This window comes from Diplotaxodon limnothrissa, linkage group LG23 (genome assembly GCF_057381915.1).
Source record: "Diplotaxodon limnothrissa isolate DT_005_m linkage group LG23, D_limnothrissa_male_GT1.1, whole genome shotgun sequence".
Lineage (NCBI taxonomy): Eukaryota > Metazoa > Chordata > Actinopteri > Cichliformes > Cichlidae > Diplotaxodon > Diplotaxodon limnothrissa.
Window position 1 is genome coordinate 8,187,464 of NC_140617.1, and position 22,560 is coordinate 8,210,023.

At 43.6% G+C, this 22,560-nt stretch overlaps 3 protein-coding genes across 6 annotated transcripts; 1 reads left to right on the forward strand and 2 right to left on the reverse strand.

Annotated features, from left to right (window-relative positions):
- Positions 1–547: 547 nt before the first annotated feature.
- Positions 548–5,463, reverse strand: hjurp (Holliday junction recognition protein). The gene is made up of 8 exons (XM_085347884.1): positions 5,386–5,463; positions 5,221–5,284; positions 3,710–3,765; positions 3,580–3,613; positions 3,456–3,481; positions 3,331–3,379; positions 1,240–2,757; positions 548–594 (listed from the first exon to the last, which is right to left on the reverse strand). The coding sequence occupies exons 1-8, from the start codon at positions 5,461–5,463 to the stop codon at positions 548–550; spliced, it is 1,872 nt and encodes a 623-aa protein (XP_085204010.1).
- Positions 5,464–5,896: 433 nt separating this feature from the next.
- Positions 5,897–14,787, forward strand: aasdh (aminoadipate-semialdehyde dehydrogenase). Its single transcript, XM_085347965.1, has 14 exons — positions 5,897–6,236; positions 7,096–7,216; positions 7,993–8,276; positions 8,359–8,551; positions 8,628–8,869; positions 8,961–9,067; positions 9,153–9,325; positions 11,715–12,051; positions 12,148–12,260; positions 12,354–13,053; positions 13,155–13,318; positions 13,439–13,564; positions 13,974–14,105; positions 14,352–14,787. Exons 1-14 carry the CDS (start codon positions 5,926–5,928, stop codon positions 14,745–14,747), a joined length of 3,399 nt encoding a protein of 1,132 aa, XP_085204091.1. The 5' UTR covers positions 5,897–5,925; the 3' UTR covers positions 14,748–14,787.
- Positions 14,788–16,994: 2,207 nt separating this feature from the next.
- On the reverse strand, positions 16,995–21,862 carry cracd (capping protein inhibiting regulator of actin dynamics). Of its 4 annotated transcripts, none has more exons than XM_085348386.1 (8): positions 21,806–21,847; positions 21,565–21,720; positions 21,063–21,275; positions 20,613–20,963; positions 18,401–20,465; positions 17,656–17,846; positions 17,402–17,564; positions 16,995–17,155 (listed from the first exon to the last, which is right to left on the reverse strand). In XM_085348386.1, the coding sequence occupies exons 1-8, from the start codon at positions 21,845–21,847 to the stop codon at positions 16,995–16,997; spliced, it is 3,342 nt and encodes a 1,113-aa protein (XP_085204512.1). The 4 variants fall into 4 exon arrangements, with proteins under 4 accessions (XP_085204512.1, XP_085204513.1, XP_085204514.1 ...); XM_085348387.1 differs by having other exon boundaries at positions 18,401–20,468; positions 20,667–20,963; positions 21,063–21,278; XM_085348388.1 differs by having other exon boundaries at positions 18,401–20,963; positions 21,806–21,862.
- Positions 21,863–22,560: the final 698 nt, after the last annotated feature.

Consider the following 22,560-nt stretch of genomic DNA (forward strand, 5'->3'; position numbering starts at 1 on the left):
AGCTGCATTTATTTGAAAAGTAGATTTCCACATGTATTCAAAGCATTTACAATGCCAGAAAAAGCGCACACGATAAATGACCAAAACATTAAATCATCTTTATTTCTGTTATTTACTTAAGACTGTTTTGTTTGGGTTTTGGGCTGTTTGCTCAAATTTGAACAATACAGGAATATGATGTATGAATAATAAACAATAACTACAATGACAAGTACTTTTTTTTTTCTTTTTTTTTTAAATAACTACATTCTCCCATTGACAATTTTATTTCAATAATGAATAGACAGAAAAAATGGACATCAAACACATATTCAAGAAATGATAGAACATATAAGAACAATTATAATCAATTAAAAATAGTTCAGAGATTAATTATCAGCGGGTTTCCATCGCAGAACTAGATGGTCATACATTTCATTAAATTTCATCGGCCCATCTCCTTGATGATCCCCTTCATCGCCATTTTCTGTATGTGACGGGAAAAGGTGAGTAAGAACACATCAACCCCCAGAGGCCAAAAATATCTTGTACATGGGAATTATTTTAGTCACCTGGGAGAGAAGCCACAGGTCATTTTGCTCTCTAGTGAACTTCCTGTTGAATAAAGCATAATGATTAGGTAATCAGAAACAAGTCAAGAAAACTATGAAGATCAGATGTGAAGGGACAGACAAACTTCACAGGTGCAGTGTTGGTCATTTAGTAGCTGTCATTTTTGTGCGAGTTGTATGCTACAGTGACCTCTGTCTGCTCCACTCAGTATGAGAATGAATTTTGGCTTGTACGGCCTCTCATACAAACACACAGGCGTGCTCTCTTTCTCTTTCCCCAAGTGGAAATTCACTGACAAAATACACGTCGATAGACTCTTTACATAGTTGTGATGATTAAACTTGCATAAAATAAGTCTGACTTGTAATTTCAAAACCCAAACTTTAAAGAAATATTGGGGGTTCTTACAAAGTAAGCTGACAATCAGTTTATATATTTGTATCTTCTTTAGTTTGTGTTGTCTGGGTGAGTGGTTCCTTAGAAAGCTGCACCCTAGAAAAAACATGCACAATCATGCATGCATGCATGCATCCAAATTCAGTGGGTGTGTCCTCATCAAAGTCCTCTTCCCAAAATACCTGCCTGCACCTGATATGTTTAGGAGGCATCTTAACTGCACTTTTGTAGCTATGCAAAAATACATAATTTGAGCACTATCACTTGACTTAAAAAAAGGATGAGGCTTACCCATGCCAGAAAAATCCGCTGCAGATTCAGCCTCCACATATTCCTCATGTGCTGGATACTGCTGGCTGCTGAACCTTTGAAACATGTTGTGCTTACTGGAGCTACCACCACGAGGCAGCTCCAGTTCAGACAAAGGCCTTAGCATCGCTCTGCTGTGGCGTTTGGACCCTGGGGAGTATGTGCAATACACTTCCCTGAAGCGTTTGGACTGTGGATGGCTGCTCCAGTCTAGGTCCCTGTGGCGTTTCCTCAGGACAGACCGGTGTGGTGACAGTGCAAGAGCAGCCAGAGCTGATGAAGAGTGACCTCTGCTGGCCTCAGAGCTTCTAGCACAGAGACGGCATGGAGAGCCATTGAAGAAAGTTGACTTGTTCTGACACACAAACTTGTGGTAAAGTTTCATGAAATCCTCATCAACTTGTTTTGGTGAGCACGAGCCAGGGGATGAAGGCAGGACGGAATCAATGGAGAGGTGTCGTACGAGCCTGCGATGACCCCCTGCTGCTGAGGCTGACTGCGGTGAGTGTGGCAGGAAGGACTGCTGGGAGTTTTGAGAGTAAAGCATCTTCGGTGGCAAAACAGGCCTTTTTGTCGGGGAAAACAGAGAGGCCTTGAGTGATCTGGGCCTCATAGGCTCTCTGGAAGTCACAGAATATTCACTGGGGCTTCTGGAAAACAAATGAGGTGATCTTCCCAGGCTGGTCACCACTCTTGCTTTTAGGGGACTCCTGTCCCTAAAGCTCGGCGCCTCCTGCCTGACTGGGGAGCCATAGATATCAGGTCTCTGTATTGCAGCAGTGAATTCTGGTGCAAGGATGGAGCTCCCAGCTGTCTCTAATAGAGAAAGACTTGATCTTTCCTCAGAGGCTTTAGCACAAGGTCGTGAAGGACTGACGCTATAGGCAGAGGCCTGGTCTTCCAGCTGGGTTTGTTTACGAGAGGACAGCTGAGACACAGTGAAAGTCTTGTTTAATGGTATCTCTTTTGGTTTAAAGGACACAGAGGAAGCAGAGAAGTCCATTACAAGGACAGGCTTATGCTGGTGCCTGCTCATAAGGTTTTCCTCCCTATCAGGAGATTGGTGCATTTCGTGCCAGTCTCTAGGACAGGTCACAGTCTGCATAGGCGTTGTTTTGGTCCTCGTGAATTGCTCTTTCATAGGCCTGCTGGAGCTTTTCTCTGGAAATGCTTTTGTGGTCATCTTTGGTTTGCTGTTTGTGTGTCTAAGTGGGACGACAAAGGTGTTGTTGAGGTTACTTCTGTTTGATTGTTGACGCCATCTGCGGTACCTCCTCAGCACAGAATCAGCGGCTGTAGAGACATGCTGCCGATCCCAGGCCCTCTTTATCCGACTAATCATACTTGGATAGAGCTCCACCCAGGAACTGCCATGACTTCTAAGAGACATTTCCAGCTCCTCATCTTGGTCTTCAGGTTGAAGGTCCACATTGGAAAAGTTTCTCTGACTCTCATCCAGTGAGCTCACAGTCAGCTGAGTCACATCACTTCTAGTCATCCCTGTGTGATGCACAAGGGGAAACAAAATTGGGAATTAGACAAATAATATACTCAGTGCTTCTCTTGGATGAACAATCTTTATATATACACTAGTGGACAACCCTCTGTTTTATTTGGAAAGTTCACACACTACCAGCTTCCAGCTGCCTCACGGGCCAGGTTACCTAACTGGGGTAACCGGATGTACTCCAAATCTTCTATCTTGGATTGCAGTTGGCGATAGTGGTGTTTCTTTTGCTCCGAGGGTTCACTGTGAGCTGGAGGCCCACTCTAATTAACCCTCGCCAAAGCTAAGAGCAGAACAAGGATTACCTTTGCCAGCTGCTGTTCAAGGTGTTGGAGTCTAACACTTAAAACTACCACAATGGTCAACTATTCATTTATCACAAAGTACAGGGAAATCAAAATGTTTGTGGAGGCAAAACTTATTAAATATATTATTTAATAATTAAAGAGAGCGTGCATGTGTAATTTAAGAAAGCAATCACGCATTTCTGTTGTGCATTTCTTTGTTGTCACAAATTTAATCCAAGACTGGAAAACACTGAAACAAAAGGATTTCCTTTTTCTTACCACCATCTTCCATAGACAGCTGGATGCTGGTATCAGATGACAAGTCCAGCTGTCAAAAACAAACCATCATTAACTCAAGTTATGCCAGATATTTTGATACAGAAGGTAATTGCAGGTATATTTACCTGAGAGTCTCCTGTGGGGTCCTGTGCTGTGTAAGAAATGTTCAAGTTGTATTAGATGAACTACACAGTGAAGCAAAGAAAAAGATGCATGTTGTCATTTAAACTCTTAATTCTGAGAAATTACCTCTTAGTGACTCCTCTCTGACATCTGTCGAGCTCTGAGGAGAAAATGTGGGTGATTAAATAGTAGTAAACGCAGCTTATGGTATTTTGTGTCGTGCATGGCTGCAAAGGTCGTTGTTAGTAACCCAAACCTTCAGTTGCAGTGAGATCACCTTCTTTTTAGATAACGTCATGTAGCTGTCAAGCTCTTGAGGACAGAAAATATACACAATGTGGTCAGACAACAAAAAAAAGTGAACATTACAGATCGTCAAATATTAAGCAGTGTTTCAGGTATCAGGCCTTCACCCATTGGACACACAAATACCTATAATTGAAATCTGGTGAAGAAGATAACAGCTGGAGGACGTAACATTTTCTTCCATTAAATACAATCAAAATCACAAATCATGCAAATTGCATCAACCACTAATATTCTAATTGGAGCTGACAGAAACAGTAAAATGTATCATGTGACATGGCCTTAATGTCTGAATGACATTAAAGGAAAGCTCTGCAGTTTTGCTTCTTTCAAATTATATCCAAACCTTTAATCCAAAATTAAAACAACACTCAAAATTAGATCTGGGAAAACAAATCATCCAGGTTTATGTTTTTTCTGGGATAGACCACCTCAAATCTCTTACTGCTGGTAAAAATCTCACCTTCAACTAATTAAAAATGCAGCAGCAAGACTTAGCACATAGCATTGCATTACCCCCGTTCCTGGCTCCTCTCTACTGGTTCCCAGTACATTTGATTTTAAGGTTTTACTGATCACTTTTAAGATATGTTTTGATCTCGTCTCCAAGATACTTTGCAGAAATATTATCTTGTTTGTTCTTCTTTTTTCAGCTGCTCTCTTTAGGGATTATCTTTAGCAGATTATCTACCTTCATCTCAGCCAATCTTTCTGCTCTATCACATCAACCCTCTGCATGTCCTCCTTCAACACATCCTCTGTCCAGTATATCCACTATACCTCCTCTGCTCAAACCATCTCAGCCTTGCCTCTTTAAATAATGTCCAAACCACTAAACCAGAGCTGTCCCTCTGATTTTCTCATTTCAAATCATGTTCATCCAGGTGACTCCCAATGACAATCTTAACATCTTCAAATCGGCCACCTCCAGCTGTGCTTCCCGTCTTTTTGTCAGTGTCACCACCTCTAAAGTACACATTGCAAAACTCACGCACCCCAAGATATTTAAACTCATCTACCTTCCTTAACTCTACTCGTTGCATCTTCATCCACACACATTCTATCTTGCTTCTGACTTTTAATCCTGTCCTCTCCAGAGCATACCTCCACATTTCCAAGCTACTATTATCTCACTTTATTGTCCTCTCATCTCAATGTTTGTTTTCCGTTTTTCACTGTTTCTGAATTTAGCATTTTGCTTTTGCTTGTCTGTCAAACTGCTTTGCAAACTCAAAACACTTTTCAAAGATTTATAATTAAAGTCTATTGTTTTTATTGTAATAAAAGGCCCTTCAGGCGACTATTGCTGTGAATTAATATATAAATAATACTGAACTTCATTATTCCAGAAAGAAAACAAGTCCTGTGATTGATCTAGCTTACAAACGCATCTAATTAGTTAGTTTTCGGTTACCTTTACTAACACAGACGATGTTATTAAAACCTTTCCGGCTCACTTACTCGTGGGGCTTATATCGTCGAGATCAACCTCTGTCCCCGCGTCCTGGTACTGAAGTTTTGAATACTATCAGAAGGAAACAGAGGTTGGTTAATTCTGTTGCTTTCATTTGCAAAACCCGCTGATAGTTACGTTCATGCTAACCGTCCATAGCCTTATTCACACACCTTGTCTATGATTCGATCCAGGGAAAGTTTGAACTTTGAATTGTTATTTTGCAATTGTGTCTTTACAAGCTCATCCATGTTTGCATATAAAATTATTTTTTATCAAAAAGACGACAAAGAAAGAGAACAGCTAAACGAAGAAGAAAAATGGCGCTTTCGATTTTAAAGATTCTACGTCACAAAATAGTGGAATGTGATTGGACAGTGGACATATGGTGCCTTCCTTGATACTAGGAAATTGCGGTTGTATCTTTATTGCGTTTAATTTGAAAGACAAAATTAAAATAGAAAACTGTTGTTTTGTGTTAGCAGTGATAACACGTAGCGGTTATTGTTCATATGAAAATGACTGCAAGTATTAATAATATTTTGTAAGCAAAATTTTAAAACGACATTTAAGGACAAATTGTTGTTATGGCCGAGCTTTGAGACGAGCATTTGAAATAACCGTTCATTGCTTACTGTAAAATCCGCGTCATCAATCCTCGACAAATGTGCTTGTAAACAAATCCAGCTTCTTCTGAAATTAGCAACACTTGAATGTTTAAAAATTTTCGGGTTTTGCCAGAATGTACACCGACAGAAGATGAGCATTTGGTCACTAAAGGGCTTCTCAACATGTCTGCTCGGACGCTGCAGGAGCTGGTCGCCGCCGCTGCCTCCCTGCACGCCGACAGGCTGGCTGTGACACACTCGGTGTCCGGAAAACCATCGGCGTCCCTCACCTACAGAGACCTGGTTCAACTCGCCGATGAATTCTCTCGTGCTTTGCAAAATAACTGTTCTCCTAGGAGCGGGGTGATCGGGCTTTACTGCAGAGATGATTTGTTTGTACCTGTCTGGATTTTGGGGTGAGTGCAAACCTTAGAGATCGACCTCTGTAATTTATTTATGGGCGATATTAGTGATCAGAATCAAGGAGACGGAAATTGAGGCAAAAAGGAAAGTTGTCATTCCAAGCTACGATAATTTATATCAAAATATATACAGTGAATTCTTATTTATGTGACAGGTACAATGCATGTTAATAAAAGAGAGTACACAGAAGATTCAAGGATGTAGTAGAGTAGAATTTGCAGGTGACAAGATAAGATAACCTTTAGTTGTCCCACATGTGGAAAGTTTGTTTTGTTACAGCAGAAAGTGGACAGTGCAAAGTTACATAGCAAAATTTAGAAAACACTGGAATAGAATAAGATAAGATACTGTACACAATAGAATAGAATAAAATTAAAAATAAAGAATAAAATAAAACAAATGCTATATGCAACTGAGTATAATACAACGATGTCAGAAAAGAGTATTGCACTTAGTTTTATTGCTATTGCACATGCGTGTGTTTGGTCAGTTGGAAGTCTTTGTTGTGGTGTCTGACAGCAGTGGGGAGGAAAGACCTGCAAATCTCTCCGTCCCACATCGTGGGTGCCGCATCCTGCCACTGAAGGAGTTGCTCAGTGCTGTCAGAGTCTGCATGGGGTGGGAGATGTTGTCCAGCAGGGATGACAGCTTAGCCACCATTCTCCTATCATTCACCACCTCCACTGGGTCCAGAGGGCATCCTAGAACAGAGCTGAAGAGCTGTCATATTCAGAACTTCTCATTATTTTAATATTTGTCAGTGCCTATGTGCTTCTTGTGTGTTATGGCTGCATGTGCCTCACTGCTCTATAACAAATCATAACTCACAAATGACTCTGCTTTGTTTGTCAGGATCTTGCAATCCTCTGCTGCTTACGTCCCACTGGACCCAGAATCTCCTGGACTCCTCTCTGCCAGAGTCATGAACCAATGTGGCCTCAAGTACTGTGCTGTACAGACCGACCTCCTGCAGGTTGAATTTTGTCATATTTTATCAGCATTAATACAACAGCTGTGAGTAATTTTGCAAATGTAATACTCAGGCCTCACTTAACCCTCGGAGTAAAAGAGTAAAAAAAAACTCATAAAAAATATGTATGTGGGGTAATCAGGTTTTTAGTTTTTAACTGTTGCAAATCTGCAACGCCTGCCTTGAGAGGGTTAAAAGGTTAAACCATCCAGACGATGAAAACACACGAGAAAGGCCATGGTCTTATTTATTTATTAAGGCCAACAGCCACCTTTGTCTTTCCAGATTTAGTACATAAAAATACACACAGCCATGGAGACATCCTGAGAAAGAACCCCACCCCAAAAGACATGGAAATATAAAATAATGATAAAATTAGATATTCACAAAGCTGACACTGACCTATTACAACAAGGGCTCCACAGTGGGACTTTGATTCTGTCTGATTCTGTCCATCTAGTATAACAATCTGTGCAATAGCCAACCCAAGATTCTAATTAATTAATCCAGCTACGTAACCTGAGAACATCTTACTAGCCAGATGACTGTGGATTTTGGGGTGTTTGGGTTGAATTTTTCTTTACAAAACCCAATTCAAGATCCCCTCCTGTGCAGTAACAAAAAATATTCCAAGTGTATGTTTCCTACAGATGACTCGTCTGTAATATTAAGAGTTTTTTTTTTTTAATGCAATATCAGAACACCTTTGTAAATTCTTTGTTAATGAATTGTGTTTTTTTGTGAATATTTATATTGCTATTGTTTTTTTCAACTTAAAGCAATTTCAGGCAGCTCTCATCAAACACGTAACTGTGGAAGTTTGTGTGGAGCTGCTCAAGTTCAAACTGACTCTGATTCACATCGAGCCGCTGCGAGTCGCCCAGCGTGAACGAGGAGCAGGACAAACTTCATCAGTAAATGATCTCAGCGGTTCAGCTGTGGAGCAAGACGACGCTGGGCGCAGGGAGTTGGCGTATGTGCTGCACACATCGGGAACAACAGGCTTTCCAAAGACTGTCAGGGTACCACACAGGTGTATACTTCCCAACATACTGCATCTGAGGTCAGTAAGGAATCATTTATGCCTTTGCCTGTTGTAGAGTGGCATTTTCAGTCCAAGACAAATCCCTTCTCTTTCTGCTCAGATCTTTGTTTCAGATGAGGCCGGATGATGTGGTTTTCCTCGCCTCACCTTTAACCTTTGATCCCTCAGTAGTGGATATTTTTCTCGCCTTATCATCTGGGGCTCAACTCCTCATTGTCCCTAATGTGATTAAGAAAATGCCCAATCGACTAGCTGAACTGTTGTTCAACGATCACAAGACAACTGTCCTCCAGGCAAGTGTAGAGCCAGTTGTGTTTGTGAGGCAGTATTCCTTGTTTGTGCAATGCTTCATTTTCACTGTTGTCACAGGTCACGCCCACTCTGCTGTTGCGCTTCGGCCATCGTATTCTAAAACAGGACGTGCTGTCGTGCAGCTCTTCACTGCGGGTGTTGGCTCTGGGTGGAGAAGCCTGCCCGTCGCCCGCTCTGCTGGAGAGCTGGAGACATGAGGACAATAAAACCAAAATCTACAACATCTACGGGATCACTGAGGTTTCCTGCTGGGCCAGCTGTTACAGAATACCAGAGTCTCTGCTGCGGTCAAGTAACCTGTGAGTGGACCCCCCGTTTTAAAATGTTCATGACTTCTACAAGTTTGTCCTACAGATGTAGGAGTTATCTAACATTACAAACATCTCACAGCACGGTGTCTTCTGTGCCTCTCGGGACTCCTCTGATGGGCACAGTGGTGGAAGTCAGAGATGAACATGGCTGTGTTGTTTCAGAGGGTGAAGGACAGATCTTCATAGGTAGGAAAAACACTGTGAGTTCTCTGCAAATTAATCACATTGAGATGAAGAAAAACCTCATGAATTCATATGATCGTTTGTGCAGGTGGAGAGGACCGAGTGTGTCTCTTGGATGATGAAGACACTGTTGTCCCTGGGACGATGAGGGCTACAGGAGACTGGGTGAATGTTAAAGATGGACAGCTGCACTACCTGGGACGGAGAGACCGACTGATCAAACGCAATGGAAAACGAGTGAACTTAGACAGCCTGCAGCAAGTAAGATGTTTTCTGATGTACAGTGGGGCAAAAAAGTATTTAGTCAGCCACCGATTGTGCAAGTTCCCCCACCTAAAATGATGACAGAGGTCAGTAATTTGCACCAGAGGTACACTTCAACTGTGAGAGACAGAATGTGAAAAAAAAAATCCATGAATCCACATGGTAGGATTTGTAAAGAATTTATTCGTAAATCAGGGTGGAAAATAAGTATTTGGTCAATAACAAAAATACAACTCAATACTTTGTAACATAACCTTTGTTGGCAATAACAGAGGTCAAACGTTTACTATAGGTCTTTACCAGGTTTGCAAACACAGTAGCTGGTATTTTGGCCCATTCCTCCATGCAGATCTTCTCGAGAGCAGTGATGTTTTGGGGCTGTCGCCGAGCAACACGGACTTTCAACTCCCGCCACAGATTTTCTATGGGGTTGAGGTCTGGAGACTGGCTAGGCCACTCCAGGACTTTCAAATGCTTCTTACGGAGCCACTCCTTTGTTGCCCGGGCGGTGTGTTTTGGATCATTGTCATGTTGGAAGACCCAGCCTCGTTTCATCTTCAAAGTTCTCACTGATGGAAGGAGGTTTTGGCTCAAAATCTCACCATACATGGCCCCATTCATTCTGTCCTTAACACGGATCAGTCGTCCTGTCCCCTTGGCAGAAAAACAGCCCCATAGCATGATGTTTCCACCCCCATGCTTCACAGTAGGTATGGTGTTCTTGGGACGCAACTCAGTATTCTTCTTCCTCCAAACACGACGAGTTGAGTTTATACCAAAAAGTTCTACTTTGGTTTCATCTGACCACATGACATTCTCCCAATCCTCTGCTGTATCATCCATGTGCTCTCTGGCAAACTTCAGACGGGCCTGGACATGCACTGGCTTCAGCAGCGGAACACGTCTGGCACTGCGGGATTTGATTCCCTGCCGTTGTAGTGTGTTACTGATGGTGACCTTTGTTACTTTGGTCCCAGCTCTCTGCAGGTCATTCACCAGGTCCCCCCGTGTGGTTCTGGGATCTTTGCTCACCGTTCTCATGATCATTTTGACCCCACGGGATGAGATCTTGCGTGGAGCCCCAGATCGAAGGAGATTATCAGTGGTCTTGTATGTCTTCCATTTTCTGATGATTGCTCCCACAGTTGATTTTTTCACACCAAGCTGCTTGCCTATTGTAGATTCACTCTTCCCAGTCTGGTGCAGGTCTACAATACTTTTCCTGGTGTCCTTCAAAAGCTCTTTGGTCTTGGCCATGGCGGAGTTTGGAGTCTGACTGTTTGAGGCTGTGGACAGGTGTCTTTTATACAGATGATGAGTTCAAACAGGTGCCATTCATACAGGTAACGAGTGGGGGACAGAAAAGCTTCTTACAGAAGACGTTACAGGTCTGTGAGAGCCAGAGATTCTCCTTGTTTGAGGTGACCAAATACTTATTTTCCACCCTGATTTACGAATAAATTCTTTACAAATCCTACCATGTGGATTCATGGATTTTTTTTTTTTCACATTCTGTCTCTCACAGTTGAAGTGTACCTCTGGTGCAAATTACTGACCTCTGTCATCATTTTAAGTGGGGGAACTTGCACAATCGGTGGCTGACTAAATACTTTTTTGCCCCACTGTATGTAATTATAAGTCATGTGATTGATTCAAAAAAGAAATAATTCCACTGGCTTAGCCTCATGTTAGACCAAGACTGACACATGAAGGAACACACATCACTCGTGCTTTTAACATCCAACAACTTTTACGTCTTATCCAGGTCACAGTGTCAGCAGAGAAGCCCAGACCTTGGTTTCTGAGGGATGAGCTTGACCACCTCCCCAGAATACCCTCCCCAAGCTCAGTCAGAGTTGTAGCAACGTGTTTCCGAGCTAGCCAAGAAATATAATCTCTCTGCCTGGCCTGGGTCTGCTCCAGGGCCTGTTCTTGTTAGAACATGCCTGGAATACCTCAACTGGGAGGCGCCTTAGTCAGTTTCTCGAGCCACTTCAACTGGATCCTTTTTTTAACATACTGAAGGCAAAGCTGATGTACTGATTGTGGTAAATTAAAGGAAAGATTTGAATCCTTAACCCCCACCCTAAAGAAATCTGGTGTCTCTGTTATGAACCAGTTTCCTCACTCAGATTCACTGTTACTAAAAATAATGAAAGACTATTTTTTCAATTTATTGTCACATACACACAGCAATAAGAAAAAAAGAGCAAACAAGAGAAAAGCAGTTTTAGCTGATTAATAATTGCGTTTTTAAACTGGTGGCACCTTTTCTTAATGCTGTACTTTAATGTGGATACTTTTCATTAATTCTTTGTAAACAAAATACCTTTTCAACATCTTTTTAACACCTTTATGATTTTGATTTACATCTCCCCTCCTGCAGGTCCTGCTGAGTCTCCCTCAGGTGGAAGCCTGCGCTGTGGGTCTGCACCAAGGATTTCGACTTCTCGCCTTTGTCGTGGCATCCACATCTGGACACCAGAAGGCAGCTTCCACCTCCGCATCTGTACAGCAACGTGCAGAACAAATTCCCTCTGCTTGTGCTTTTGGTGAGCATGCTGAGAACCTACCCTCTTCTGTCAACCCCCCCCTGGAGGAGTCAGGCGGTGCAGACGGAGATCTGAAGAAGCTCATTCTGAGCCAGTTGTCTCTGCTGCTGCCTGCTCACAGCGTTCCTGACACGCTGGTGCTTGTCCCGGCTTTATGCCTGACTGCTCACGGTGAGCTTTAGACACGCTGTCACTGCTGAGGAGAAACAGCAGCTAATTCATTCACCACTTTATCCATTCACCTTTCTAACTGTTGTTTTTTGATAGGCAAAGTCAACATGGAGGCATTAGTCAGAGTTTATGAAAAACAGAGACAGTGTTTAGAGTCTTCACAGAGAAATCGCAGTGAACTGAGGCAAATTCTTCAGACTCTGTGGCGGGTATTTTCATTTTTGATGACAACATTCATGCTCTAAATTTAAATAAACCGTTGTCTCCTTATGTTTATTCTCTTTTAAACTATCTATCAACAGGATACTTTAAATCTTGCTGTAGATGTTACCGTTGACGAGAAGTCCAAGTTCCTGTTCAGTGGAGGAGATTCTCTGAAGGCTCTGCGTCTCTGTGAAGACATCCTCACTGCTGTGGGAGTGACCTCACCAGAGCTCCTGGAGGTTATACTTGATGGGACCTTCTCTGACATCGTGAATCATGTTGCCAGAGCAAGAGGAATCTTGGAGCATGAGAACAGCCAGTCAACGCCGTCTCAGGCCAAGAGACGGCACGTCGAATCCACGTCTCAGGTACTAGAAAAGAGAGTGCGCAAAGACTGGACAGCAGCTGAGAGTCTGCAGGTGGAGAAACAGGCTGTGAAAGTCATAAGAAGAGGGGGCGAGGTGATAGAGATGAACATCGGATATACAGAAGATGATAAAACCGTGCAGAATCAACTTCTTGGAGAAAGGGAGTCTTGTGGAGAAGCTGATTTGGGCCTCAGTCTGAGCTGGTCCTCAGACACAGGCAGATGTGTGGACGCCTCCCCGGTGCTTCTAGTACAAAACAGAGCTGAGCACAGGTCAGATTTGTTCAAAGCAACAGTGTTTATCGGCTCACACTCCCACAGGATCCAGGCTTTAGAGGTCGCCACCGGAAACCTAATGTGGGAGCGAGTTCTTGGAGACAGAATCGAGGCCTCTGCTGCCGTGTCTCACTGTGGCGCCCTTGTTGTAATAGGTAAGTGTCAGCTTTGTGAATACCTAATGTTCAGGAGGTTTTATTACTTTATATTTCTATATCTAACCCTTTTTTTGGGGGGGCGGGGGGTTCTTTCACAGGATGTTATGACGGCTGTGTGTATTTTTTATGCACTGAAACTGGAAAGACACAGTGGGTGTTTGAGACGGGAGATGCTGTGAAGAGCTGTCCTGCTGTGGATCCTCTCACTGGTCTGGTGGTAGTGGGCTCACACGATGGGTACGTTTACGCCCTAAACTCAGAGGTGAGTGCTCGATGCAAAGAGACACAAGGACTCGAATGATTCAGAAAAGTCACAGATTGATGGTTGCACTCGATACCTGTCTCACGTGTTTGAAGCAGACACTCTATTTTCTGTTTTCAGGTTCAGAAGTGTGTTTGGAAGTGTCACTGTGGTGGAGGAGCTGTGTTTTCTTCTCCACGTCTTCACGCGTCACGCCGTCAGGTGTACGCGGCTTCACTGGGAGGACGCCTGCTCTGTCTCAGCATCGTAAGTGAAGGTCGTTTTGCCATTTGGTGCACAAGTGGAAATAAGAAAGGAAGAGGCACGAGTCTGTTTGAATCACAAATTTTTGTAAAAATATTTCTATGATGACTTTGAGGGTGTTAGTTTAACGTTTAAAATGAGAAAGCTCTTCATCTTTCAGCTGTTCCCTTTAGGAGTCGCCATGCAGATCATCTGTCTCCATCTCACACTATCGCTAGCATCCTCCTCTGTCACGTCAACCCTCTGCATGTCCATTTTCACTACATTCATGAACTTTCTCTGTAACATTCCTCTTTCCCTTATGTGCACATTTGTCTCAAAAGAGAAATTTGCTACTGACTATAAAACATTAAAAAAGGAGAATAATAAGAGTGATGGCCCTACATGTCTCACGTGTGTTTCTCTTTCCCAGGACAGTGGAGATGTCTTGTGGTCTTACTGCAGAGACACTCCTTTCTTCTCCTCACCAAACTGCTTCTCTGAGCACATTGTGATCGGCTCGGTTGATGGACACATCTGCTGCTTCAGCAACACAGGGAAACTTGTAAGGAGCTCACTTTTTGTTATAATATTTTCCAGTTACTATATATACAAAACCTGATTTGCTGAAGATTTGAGTGATTTCGGGGGTTTTGGGTTTTTTTTTTGGTTTTTTTTACATTAAAGTCACAACCATTCATTACGACAACATTCAAATGTACTCGTATGGTGAAAAGGGGGGAAGGGGCCTGGCTATTTTCTGAATCCTCTGTGTAATTCATAACTGTATGACCCTTGTGTGTATTTGCAGCTGTGGCAGTTTCTAACAAAGGGTCCAGTTTTCTCCTCTCCATGCATCACGTCAGACCAGCAGAGACTTCTGTGTGGATCACATGACGGTTGCCTGTACTGTTTGAATTGTGCAGATGGCTCTTTGGTTTGGACTTTTCAGACGACAGGCAAGGTGTACTCCACCCCATTTGTGTTTGACGGCTCAGCTGTGGGAAAAAGGGGTTCACTGGTGGGCCTGGCCTCCACTGACGGCACAGTCTGGATCCTGGATGGAAAAGACGGACGGATGTTGGCCTCGCATACCTTTCCCGGGGAGCTGTTTTCATCCCCGGTGGTGTGGGAAAGGTCACTCCTAGTCGGATGTCGTAATGACTATGTGTATTGTCTGAGCCTGAGTGTAAAAGAGGAAACGTAGAAGGATATATTTTATTTTTGTACCTTTTTTAAAAAAAAACAATAAACACAACTTGTTTGTCAGTGAAGTGAGGTGTTTTGGGAAATAGGATTTTTAAGTCAATTCTACTTGTTTTCTGAGATCCAACAAGACATTGTTACACATTACAAGCTTAGTTGAGGCATTTTTTTAGAACTCATCAATCTTTATAATTTCAAAGGGAGTCCACATCCCTGATGTGACCATCTCAGGCATGCACTCTGCCCCACCCACTTTCCGTTTAAACCAGGGTGGTGTTGGGGCCCGCCAAAACACACAGAGCTGTAAATGGAAACAGCTGTGCTGATTACTGCACGTCGCAGGTCACTGGGTTACACTTACACTGGGACAAATCTAGTGAACATACACTATATTGCCAAAAGTATTTGCTCATCTGCCTTCACATGCATATAAATGTTGGAGGAGAAGCCCTAGCTCACAGTGTCCACTCTGATTCATCCCAAAGATGTTCTGTTGGGTGGAGGTCAGGCCTCTGTGCACCATGCTTTATGCACCTGTAGCCATGGAAGTAATCGAAACACCCGAATTCAGTGGTTTGGATGGGTGAGTGAATACTTTTGATGATATAGTTTACCAAAAGTATATCAAAACCATTTTTAGATTATGTCCCAATTAGAATAATGTAAAACAGAGAAGGAAGCGAGCTAAAACAGCTTGTTTCATTCAAATATGAACTCAAGGGCTGCACCGAGACTTAGCAGTAAGGTAAACGGATTAATTTGAATTATGAATCATGTAAAGCCACTTCAAGAATAGAAATATGGAGTTTGTAATGAGCATAGTACTTTCCCCTTCGTGATTTTGAACAGTATGAGACGGCAGTTCTGTGGTTCAGACATCAGTATTTAATTTACATTATTCATAACATTTTGTATCTTTTTTTTCATATCTGTAAGTGGGACAAAAAAGTGCAAATAATACCAAACATTTTTTGTTACATACAACACTGCGTACACTACACTATTGTGCACGACCAAAGTTAGAAACAAAATGACTGAGTCCACCTCTTTTAGGGCCCTCTTTTTGACCGAACCTCCGGCAATGCCTTTCACTTACATACAGTACATACTTACATAGATACAGATCATTAAGTGAGTGGCAGGAAATAAGAATCAAGTTTTTTTTTTCTTCATAGAGGAAATGTTTACATTATGTAGGATCATATCACATTTAAGAGAAAGTGATGGCGCAAGCCTACTAAGACGAGCGTGTTACAGGAGGACAGCTATAAGAGTCGTAGGTCTACAGCTAGGAGGTGTCACATCTGTCTCCAATAAGCAAAGCCTAAAAATAAAAAATCCAAATTACATCGGCACACAGCTGTGAGGATGAGGTGCAGGTTCACCATAAATGCCCAGTAACACTTGTGGTCTTCAGTGCTGTGTTTAGGTGCACCCACCATGTTTCTTTTCTTTTTAAATCATGGCAAAATTGTACAATAGCTCCTTGGACAGCTATCACAGTCGTCACGGGCACAGTGAGAATTGTTAAGCTAAGATTTTCCAGTATGTGTTGATAAAAAAAAGGCATCTCTTGTGGATGAAAAACAAGGCTCAGAGAAAAGACACAGGAGAGGGAGAGCTGCTGCTTTACATAAATAACGCCAAGAAGGACAGAGGGGATGCCTGTAACACTTCCAGAAGCAGGTTCGTGCTGAGTTTAAACTGGTAGCCCTTAAAACATGATTCAGACAGTTATCCTCTGTTGATTAAACACTGTCATAGATCAGAGCTTCACCTCTATAATAAAGAAGTGTTATATTGTGTTGAGCAAATGATTTATTTACAACCATGGTGACACAGTTGGCTACACAATTAAAAAAAAAAAGAAAAAGGTTGGCTATTGCAGTGGCCAACCATGGTTGCGATTGGCTGCAGGAGTTTAAGAGACATATAATTTATGTTTTTATACAGTATGTGCATGCTCGCATCAATTGTTTATATCTGTGTGGCTGTATCGGATTAAGTGAATGTGAAGCGCACTTTAACATGATAATAGTACCAACCAGTGTATGTGGGGGGGTTAGGAGGAGATGGAGAGCTTTACTGGTTTCACAGTCGGGAAGAGTTTTTATTGTGAGAAGTGAGAGGTGGAGTTCTCAGAGGGGGGGGACAGTTAATGGTGACACTCCAAGTGTTTCAGAGTCTGTGGGCAGTGTACACTCTTGATGCAGGCGGGAGTGTCGTGTGTAGCTGGTGGTTTGAGGTGTTATTTGATGATCTGAGGACAGTCGCTCCAGGCTTTGGCCTTTCGTTTGGCCAGAGCAAGCCAGGCCGGCTCTGTGGAAACCTGCGGAGAGTCACTGGAGGGGAAGCGCTTTGACACCTCTTTGACAGCAGGTGGCGACGGTGTAGAGTCTGCAATCTCAACTGCAACAACAAACATGTAAAAATGTGTTACTAATCTGTTTGCTTTCTATATCCCATTATTAAACTCATTTTAAAAAACAGATTAATTTTGAAGAAGAGCTTCTGGAAATAAAGAAATTTGCCTGACTAATAACAGCAACTGTAATCAGAATAACCAGAAATCGCAGAAAAAGAGCTCATCCTGTTGTTTGTGACGCTAATAGCTACTTAGTATATTCACTTTACTACGATATATGACAATTTTACCAGTGACAGAGCTCGGTAGAGTGTTGGCCTTCTTTAGGTGCTCCCGGCGTTCAAATTTTCCCAGGAGGCTCTCTGGTCTCTTGGGCTCCTCTGGCGTCTGAGGTTTAGAAGAAGGACTGGTGCTTCCACTTCCTTTGCTGTCTGTGGGGCTCACCAGTGTAACCTGCAAAAGAGATTTGGGATCCATTCAGAAGATGGACAGTATGTTACGGAGATCACGAGAAAGTGTGTAAACGTTTATCTGTGGGGCATACACTGTCTCGCTCTTTAGCTTGTTTTTCTGCCAGCTTGGCCTCTCTTTGGCTACGACGCTCCTCCCGGTTCTGCTGCTGCTCCCTGAAGCCTTTCTGCTTCTGAAGAGCCAGTGTGATCCACAAAGGTCCAGCCTCCTTCTCCTGGACCCTCGCACTGTCCAGTGAGTGCCTGCTCTGTAGGGATGGTTTTTCTGCAGATGAACACACGATAGATGTTGTTGGAAAGCTTTGATACTACAAAACACTATTTTTAATTTAACAAAACATTCATCTCAAAATCATATTCCAAATTTTTCCACAGGACCTTTTTTTCTTTCTGTCCGACAATGCGTGTAGGTTAGTAGAAAGAAAATAGCCATTTACATAAAAACTATTCACATAATTGCTTGCGGATTTATCATTTAGTCCCAGTATATTCACGGGAAGGCAGACATCTCTACTGCCAATATCACCAACTCATGCCAAAACAATCTAGATGGATAAATGGTAATTTGATTTAGGTATGGAACATCCTTTTAAGCAGTAAATGTTGCCAAGGTATTGGCAAATCAAATGGATTTGCATTATGTAGATGAGAAGATTGTTGCTTATGTCTCTTTACTTAAATAGGAAGCTACGGTCTGGAGATGCTTGGGGATGAAGCAGCTTACACAGTTTTGTCTAAAAGTATCAAGATAAGCTTACAGGTTCATCTAAAGCTCGTTATTTCACGTGATAATTTCAGCTAACTAACAAAGATGCTGACCTTTCCTGATGAGTTCTGTCTTTCTGTCTGCCTTTTCCCTCCAGGGTATGTTAATGGAGGGGAAGAATGACCTCTTCTCCTTGGGCTCTTCTTCCCCTTGGACATGACTTTGGCTGCTCTTGTGCAGCAGGGCTGAAGGTTCCTCACTCCTTCCGGCTTGCTCCTGGATGGATGAATCCACACCCATTGTACTCTCCACTGAATCATCACTGGGAGACTCATGAGCTACCTTAGGTAGTGGTGATGGGGGAGGTGTTGGGGCTGCACCTGTAGGCTTAGGTGATGTCACTGGTCTGCGGTAGAGCGGTGGCTTGGAAAACACTTTCTCACCCTCACTGTGTGGAGTCGGGCTGGTAGACTTAGTCAGTTTACCCCGGGGGAATGCAGGAGAGGCAGATGCATGTAAATACTTGCTGACCGCGCCTTCTTTCTGAGGTGACGTGGGGCTTGATTTGTCAGAAAAGACAGAAGAGGCATCAGAGTCTGGCTCAATGGGGGTAAGAGGCGAGGGGACGCCATCAAAGCTGTCCCCAGCACTGTAGCGCTTCTTCTTTTTCTCTGTGGACTGCTCGCTGTGAAAACGCAGAGAGTAGTTGGTCCTCCTCAGCTTTATGCCAAAAGGAGAAGGCTTCTCCTCACTGTCCTGGCCCTGCTCCTCTCCCTCCACTCTGCTTTCAGATGTCTCTGTTTCACTCTGAACCCTGCTCTTCGACTCTGCCTCTTCAGATTGAATTTCAGAACTGGGAACGAGGAAAGAAGGAAGGTCTTTGGCAAACATACACTCATCTGACCCTCTTTCTATGATGCGGACACTTTTACTTGTCCTGTTCTGAGGTTTACTTGATGGAGAAGGAGAGGCTACAGTGGGGCTTCCAGGTGGAGCAACCTCCTCTCCTGCTTCCTTATCTTCTGCACCAAACACCTCAGAGTTCCTATTTGAATCTCCAAACTTCTTCCTTGCAGGGGTGATGGAGAACTTGGCGCTAGCAGACATGGTCTTCCTGAGGTTCGTGTGGGCAAACAGAGGCTGTTCTTCAGCGCTGGACTGAGACTGGCTCCTGCTCGGCTCTGGGTACTCGTCGTACTTCCCCTCTTCTACCCCCTTGAATATCTTTGATCTGATGCTTGCCCATTCTGCCAGGACAGCTGCATTGGACTGATCGGTAGAGAGCACAGACTCATTGAGTGATTTGGTTTTTCCAGACTTGCGTTCTGGGGAAGTCTTGCTCTTTGTTGGCGGTGTTCCTTGGGCCTTTCTATCCTCTCCCAAACCCAGCAGGGACTTGCAGGCGGTGTCTTTGATCTGGTCTAAATTGACAGCTGTCCCACATAGCTGGGCGCCTGTCACTAGGATAGCTGTATGGGGGACATATGGAGATGCTGGCAGGTTGGGGGAGTCTGGTCCTTCAGAGGAGGAAGCCTTTGCTCCATCTCTTTGATAAGCGACAGCAGCGCTCTGGTGGCTGGAGGCCGGCGTAACAGGCGTCAGATTGACCTTCTGGAAGAGAATCTGTTTCTCACCAGAGGACACTTTAAAAGTAAATGGCCTCTGTCTCTCCTCCATCTCCCTCCAGCGTAGCTCTTCAGCTCTTCTCTTCATCTCTTGTGGATCAAACTTCCCATCAGCCTCCTCCAATGACATCCTTCTTTGCTCCTCTTCCTCCTTTTTCCTCTTCTCCTCTGCTACCTTTTTCTTCTTTTCTTCCATTTCCCACAACCTCAGTTTCTCTGCTTCCTCCTCTTTCTTTCTTTCCTCTTCTTCTACCAGCTTCCTCCTCCTCTCAGCCTCAAGCTCCTGCTGCCTCCTTGCCTCTTCCTCATGTTTCCTCCTTTCCTCCTTCTCTTGCCTCTTCCTGTCCTCTTCCTCTTTTCTCCATTGTTCTTCTAGTCGTCTCCTTTCTTCCTCTTCTTCCCTCTGCCGACGCTCCTCCTCTTCTCGCATCCTCCTTTCCTCCTCCAGCCTTCTCATGCGCTCTTCCTCTTGCCTTCTTTCCTCCTCCTCTCTGATCCTCTTTTCCTCCTCCTCCCTGATCCTCCTTTCCTCTTCTTCTCTGAACCTCCGTTCCTCCTCCTCTCTGATCCTCCTTTCCTCCTCCATTCTCCTTCTTTCTGCCTCCTTTAGCAGCCTCCTTGCCTCCTCTTCTTCTCTGATCCTCCTTTCCTCCTCCTCCTCTATTCTCTTTTTCTCTGCCTCCTCTAGCAGTCTCCTTGCTTCCTCTTCCTCTCTGATCCTCCTTTCCTCCTCCTCCATTCTCTTTTTGTCTGCCTCCTCGCGCAGCCTCCTTGCCTCCTCTTCCTGCTGTTGCATACGATATCTCTCCTCCTCCAGTTCACGCAGCCTCAGCTCCTCTGCTCTCCTCTTCCTCTCTTCTTCCTCCTGTCTGAACCTCAGCTCCTCAAGCTCTCTCATCCTCCTCGCCTCCTGTCTTTCCTCCTCATGGAGTCTTTGTTTCTTGAAGCTTTCAGGGGACTCAACAGACGCTCTACGCTGGTCGTCTGTGGAGATGCCAGCTGCTTCGAGGTCATCTTGGACCAAACCAGGAATGGATACCTCTTGGAGGTCCTGGAATGCAAAAGTCCAAGTAGTGTCAGCTTTTTTTAACAATAACAAAGGGTGTCACAGAATAAACAAACATGCAAACCCACATTAAAAGAAACTCACCTGTGTGAATCGTCTGTGCTTGCGGGAAATCCTCTGGTTTTTCGGCTTGACGGAGAGTTTATGTTTGGCGGCAGCGTTGTCTAAGCGAGGAACTGATTGAGGGACGGCATCAAGGTTGATGGACTCAATCGTGCCAGTGAGTGGAAGAACTCGTTTGGACCTTGGAGACTTCACAGGGGGGCTGTGTGGTCCAAATGGCTGACCTCCCTGCACCTGCTTATGTCACAGTAAGAGCAATTAAACTACGACTTAAAGAGATCTCTGTAGACACAGTACACAGAAAGCAGAGGTGTCCGTGGTGTGATAAGGTTGTTTATTTATTTATGTGTTTATTTAATATTAATACAATCCCCTGATGTGGAGTGATATACCAGAATCACAAAAGGTTCTAAGCAACTTCTTCACATGTTTAGTGCTACCCAAGACTTAAACAGAACAAATGTTGTGTTAAATTAATCAAACTTAAAACAAACAGAAAACCTACCAGTCAGTCAACTCATACCTTTGGCTCTGTTCCTGGTGGCTCCGCTTCTACCTGGGCCAAAACTTTCAGAGGGCTACGCGGAACCTCTTCCTCATCTGAGCTGCCCTCATCTCCCTCACTTCTTCTCAGAGAAGGAGGCCTTTGGCCAAACTTTATACCTTGTGCTATCTGCCTCTGTGAGGATAAAAAGCAATTAATGATTACAACATATCTAGTTGGAGCAAAAAGAGAAGTGAGTGTACACCTCTGCACGGCCCACCTGCAGATTCCTAACTTTATCCGACACGTTTTCCTGGGACATGCTGTGATCCAGACCAGCCTCCTTCACCGGTTCCTCTGGAATGAAGATGCTGTCGTGTGAGAGAGCTCGAGATCCGATGGGATTCAACTCCCTGCAGGAGAAGGAGATTTTCTTCAGTGCTGCAGCGTGTCATCTGTCAGTCATTCATGCATTTATCACAAACTTGCAGCAGCAAAAAACTTTACACAGTGAAATGATTGACCCCGCAGTCCTGTTACAAGTCGTTACAGGTAAGCTCGTATTGTCAGTGAAGCCTTTTGCCTTTAAAGTCATTTCAAAGCACAGCCTCACCTTTGTCTTTACAGATTATGTCACCTTGCAGCATTTTGCAACCGCGTGATTTAACACTTTCATTTGTCTAGAAGTGAATAAGAAGCTGAGTTGCTTTTAGCAGAGAAAAAAAACAATGTACTGTTTTAAAAAAGCAACAAATTCCAACCTTTGGTAGTGTAGTGAATGGACAATAAGCTCAGTTTCTGTGTGTATAGTATAGATGAATACATGTTTTAAAAAAAACTGATCCATGTACTAACCTCAGATTTTGATCGGACTCCTCATCAGATGTAACACCATTGCACACTTCCCCTGTGGAAAAACTGGTTTTTAGCTCTGCTCCATCAAAGCCCTCTCTCGCCTGTCTTTTCTTCTTCTTCCCAAACAGTCGTCTGAACGGCTGGAACTTGCCCTGTCGCCTTCTCTCTGGCGGTAGAAAG

Coding starts and splice junctions, on each gene's coding strand:
- hjurp (XM_085347884.1), bottom strand. CDS start 5,463: ATGGATGAGCTTGTAAAGACACAATTGCAAAATAACAATTCAAAGTTC. Junction 3,482..3,579: donor CAGAGAGGAGTCACTAAGAG/GTAATTTCTCAG, acceptor TTTCTTACACAG/CACAGGACCCCACAGGAGAC. Junction 3,380..3,455: donor ACCCCACAGGAGACTCTCAG/GTAAATATACCT, acceptor TGTTTTTGACAG/CTGGACTTGTCATCTGATAC.
- aasdh (XM_085347965.1), top strand. CDS start 5,926: ATGTTTAAAAATTTTCGGGTTTTGCCAGAATGTACACCGACAGAAGAT. Junction 9,326..11,714: donor ACTTAGACAGCCTGCAGCAA/GTAAGATGTTTT, acceptor CCCCTCCTGCAG/GTCCTGCTGAGTCTCCCTCA. Junction 12,052..12,147: donor TTTATGCCTGACTGCTCACG/GTGAGCTTTAGA, acceptor GTTTTTTGATAG/GCAAAGTCAACATGGAGGCA.
- cracd (XM_085348385.1), bottom strand. CDS start 21,847: ATGTCCCAGGAAAACGTGTCGGATAAAGTTAGGAATCTGCAG. Junction 17,847..18,400: donor GACAGAACTCATCAGGAAAG/GTCAGCATCTTT, acceptor GTTCATCTGCAG/AAAAACCATCCCTACAGAGC. Junction 17,156..17,401: donor TCTACCGAGCTCTGTCACTG/GTAAAATTGTCA, acceptor TTGTTGTTGCAG/TTGAGATTGCAGACTCTACA.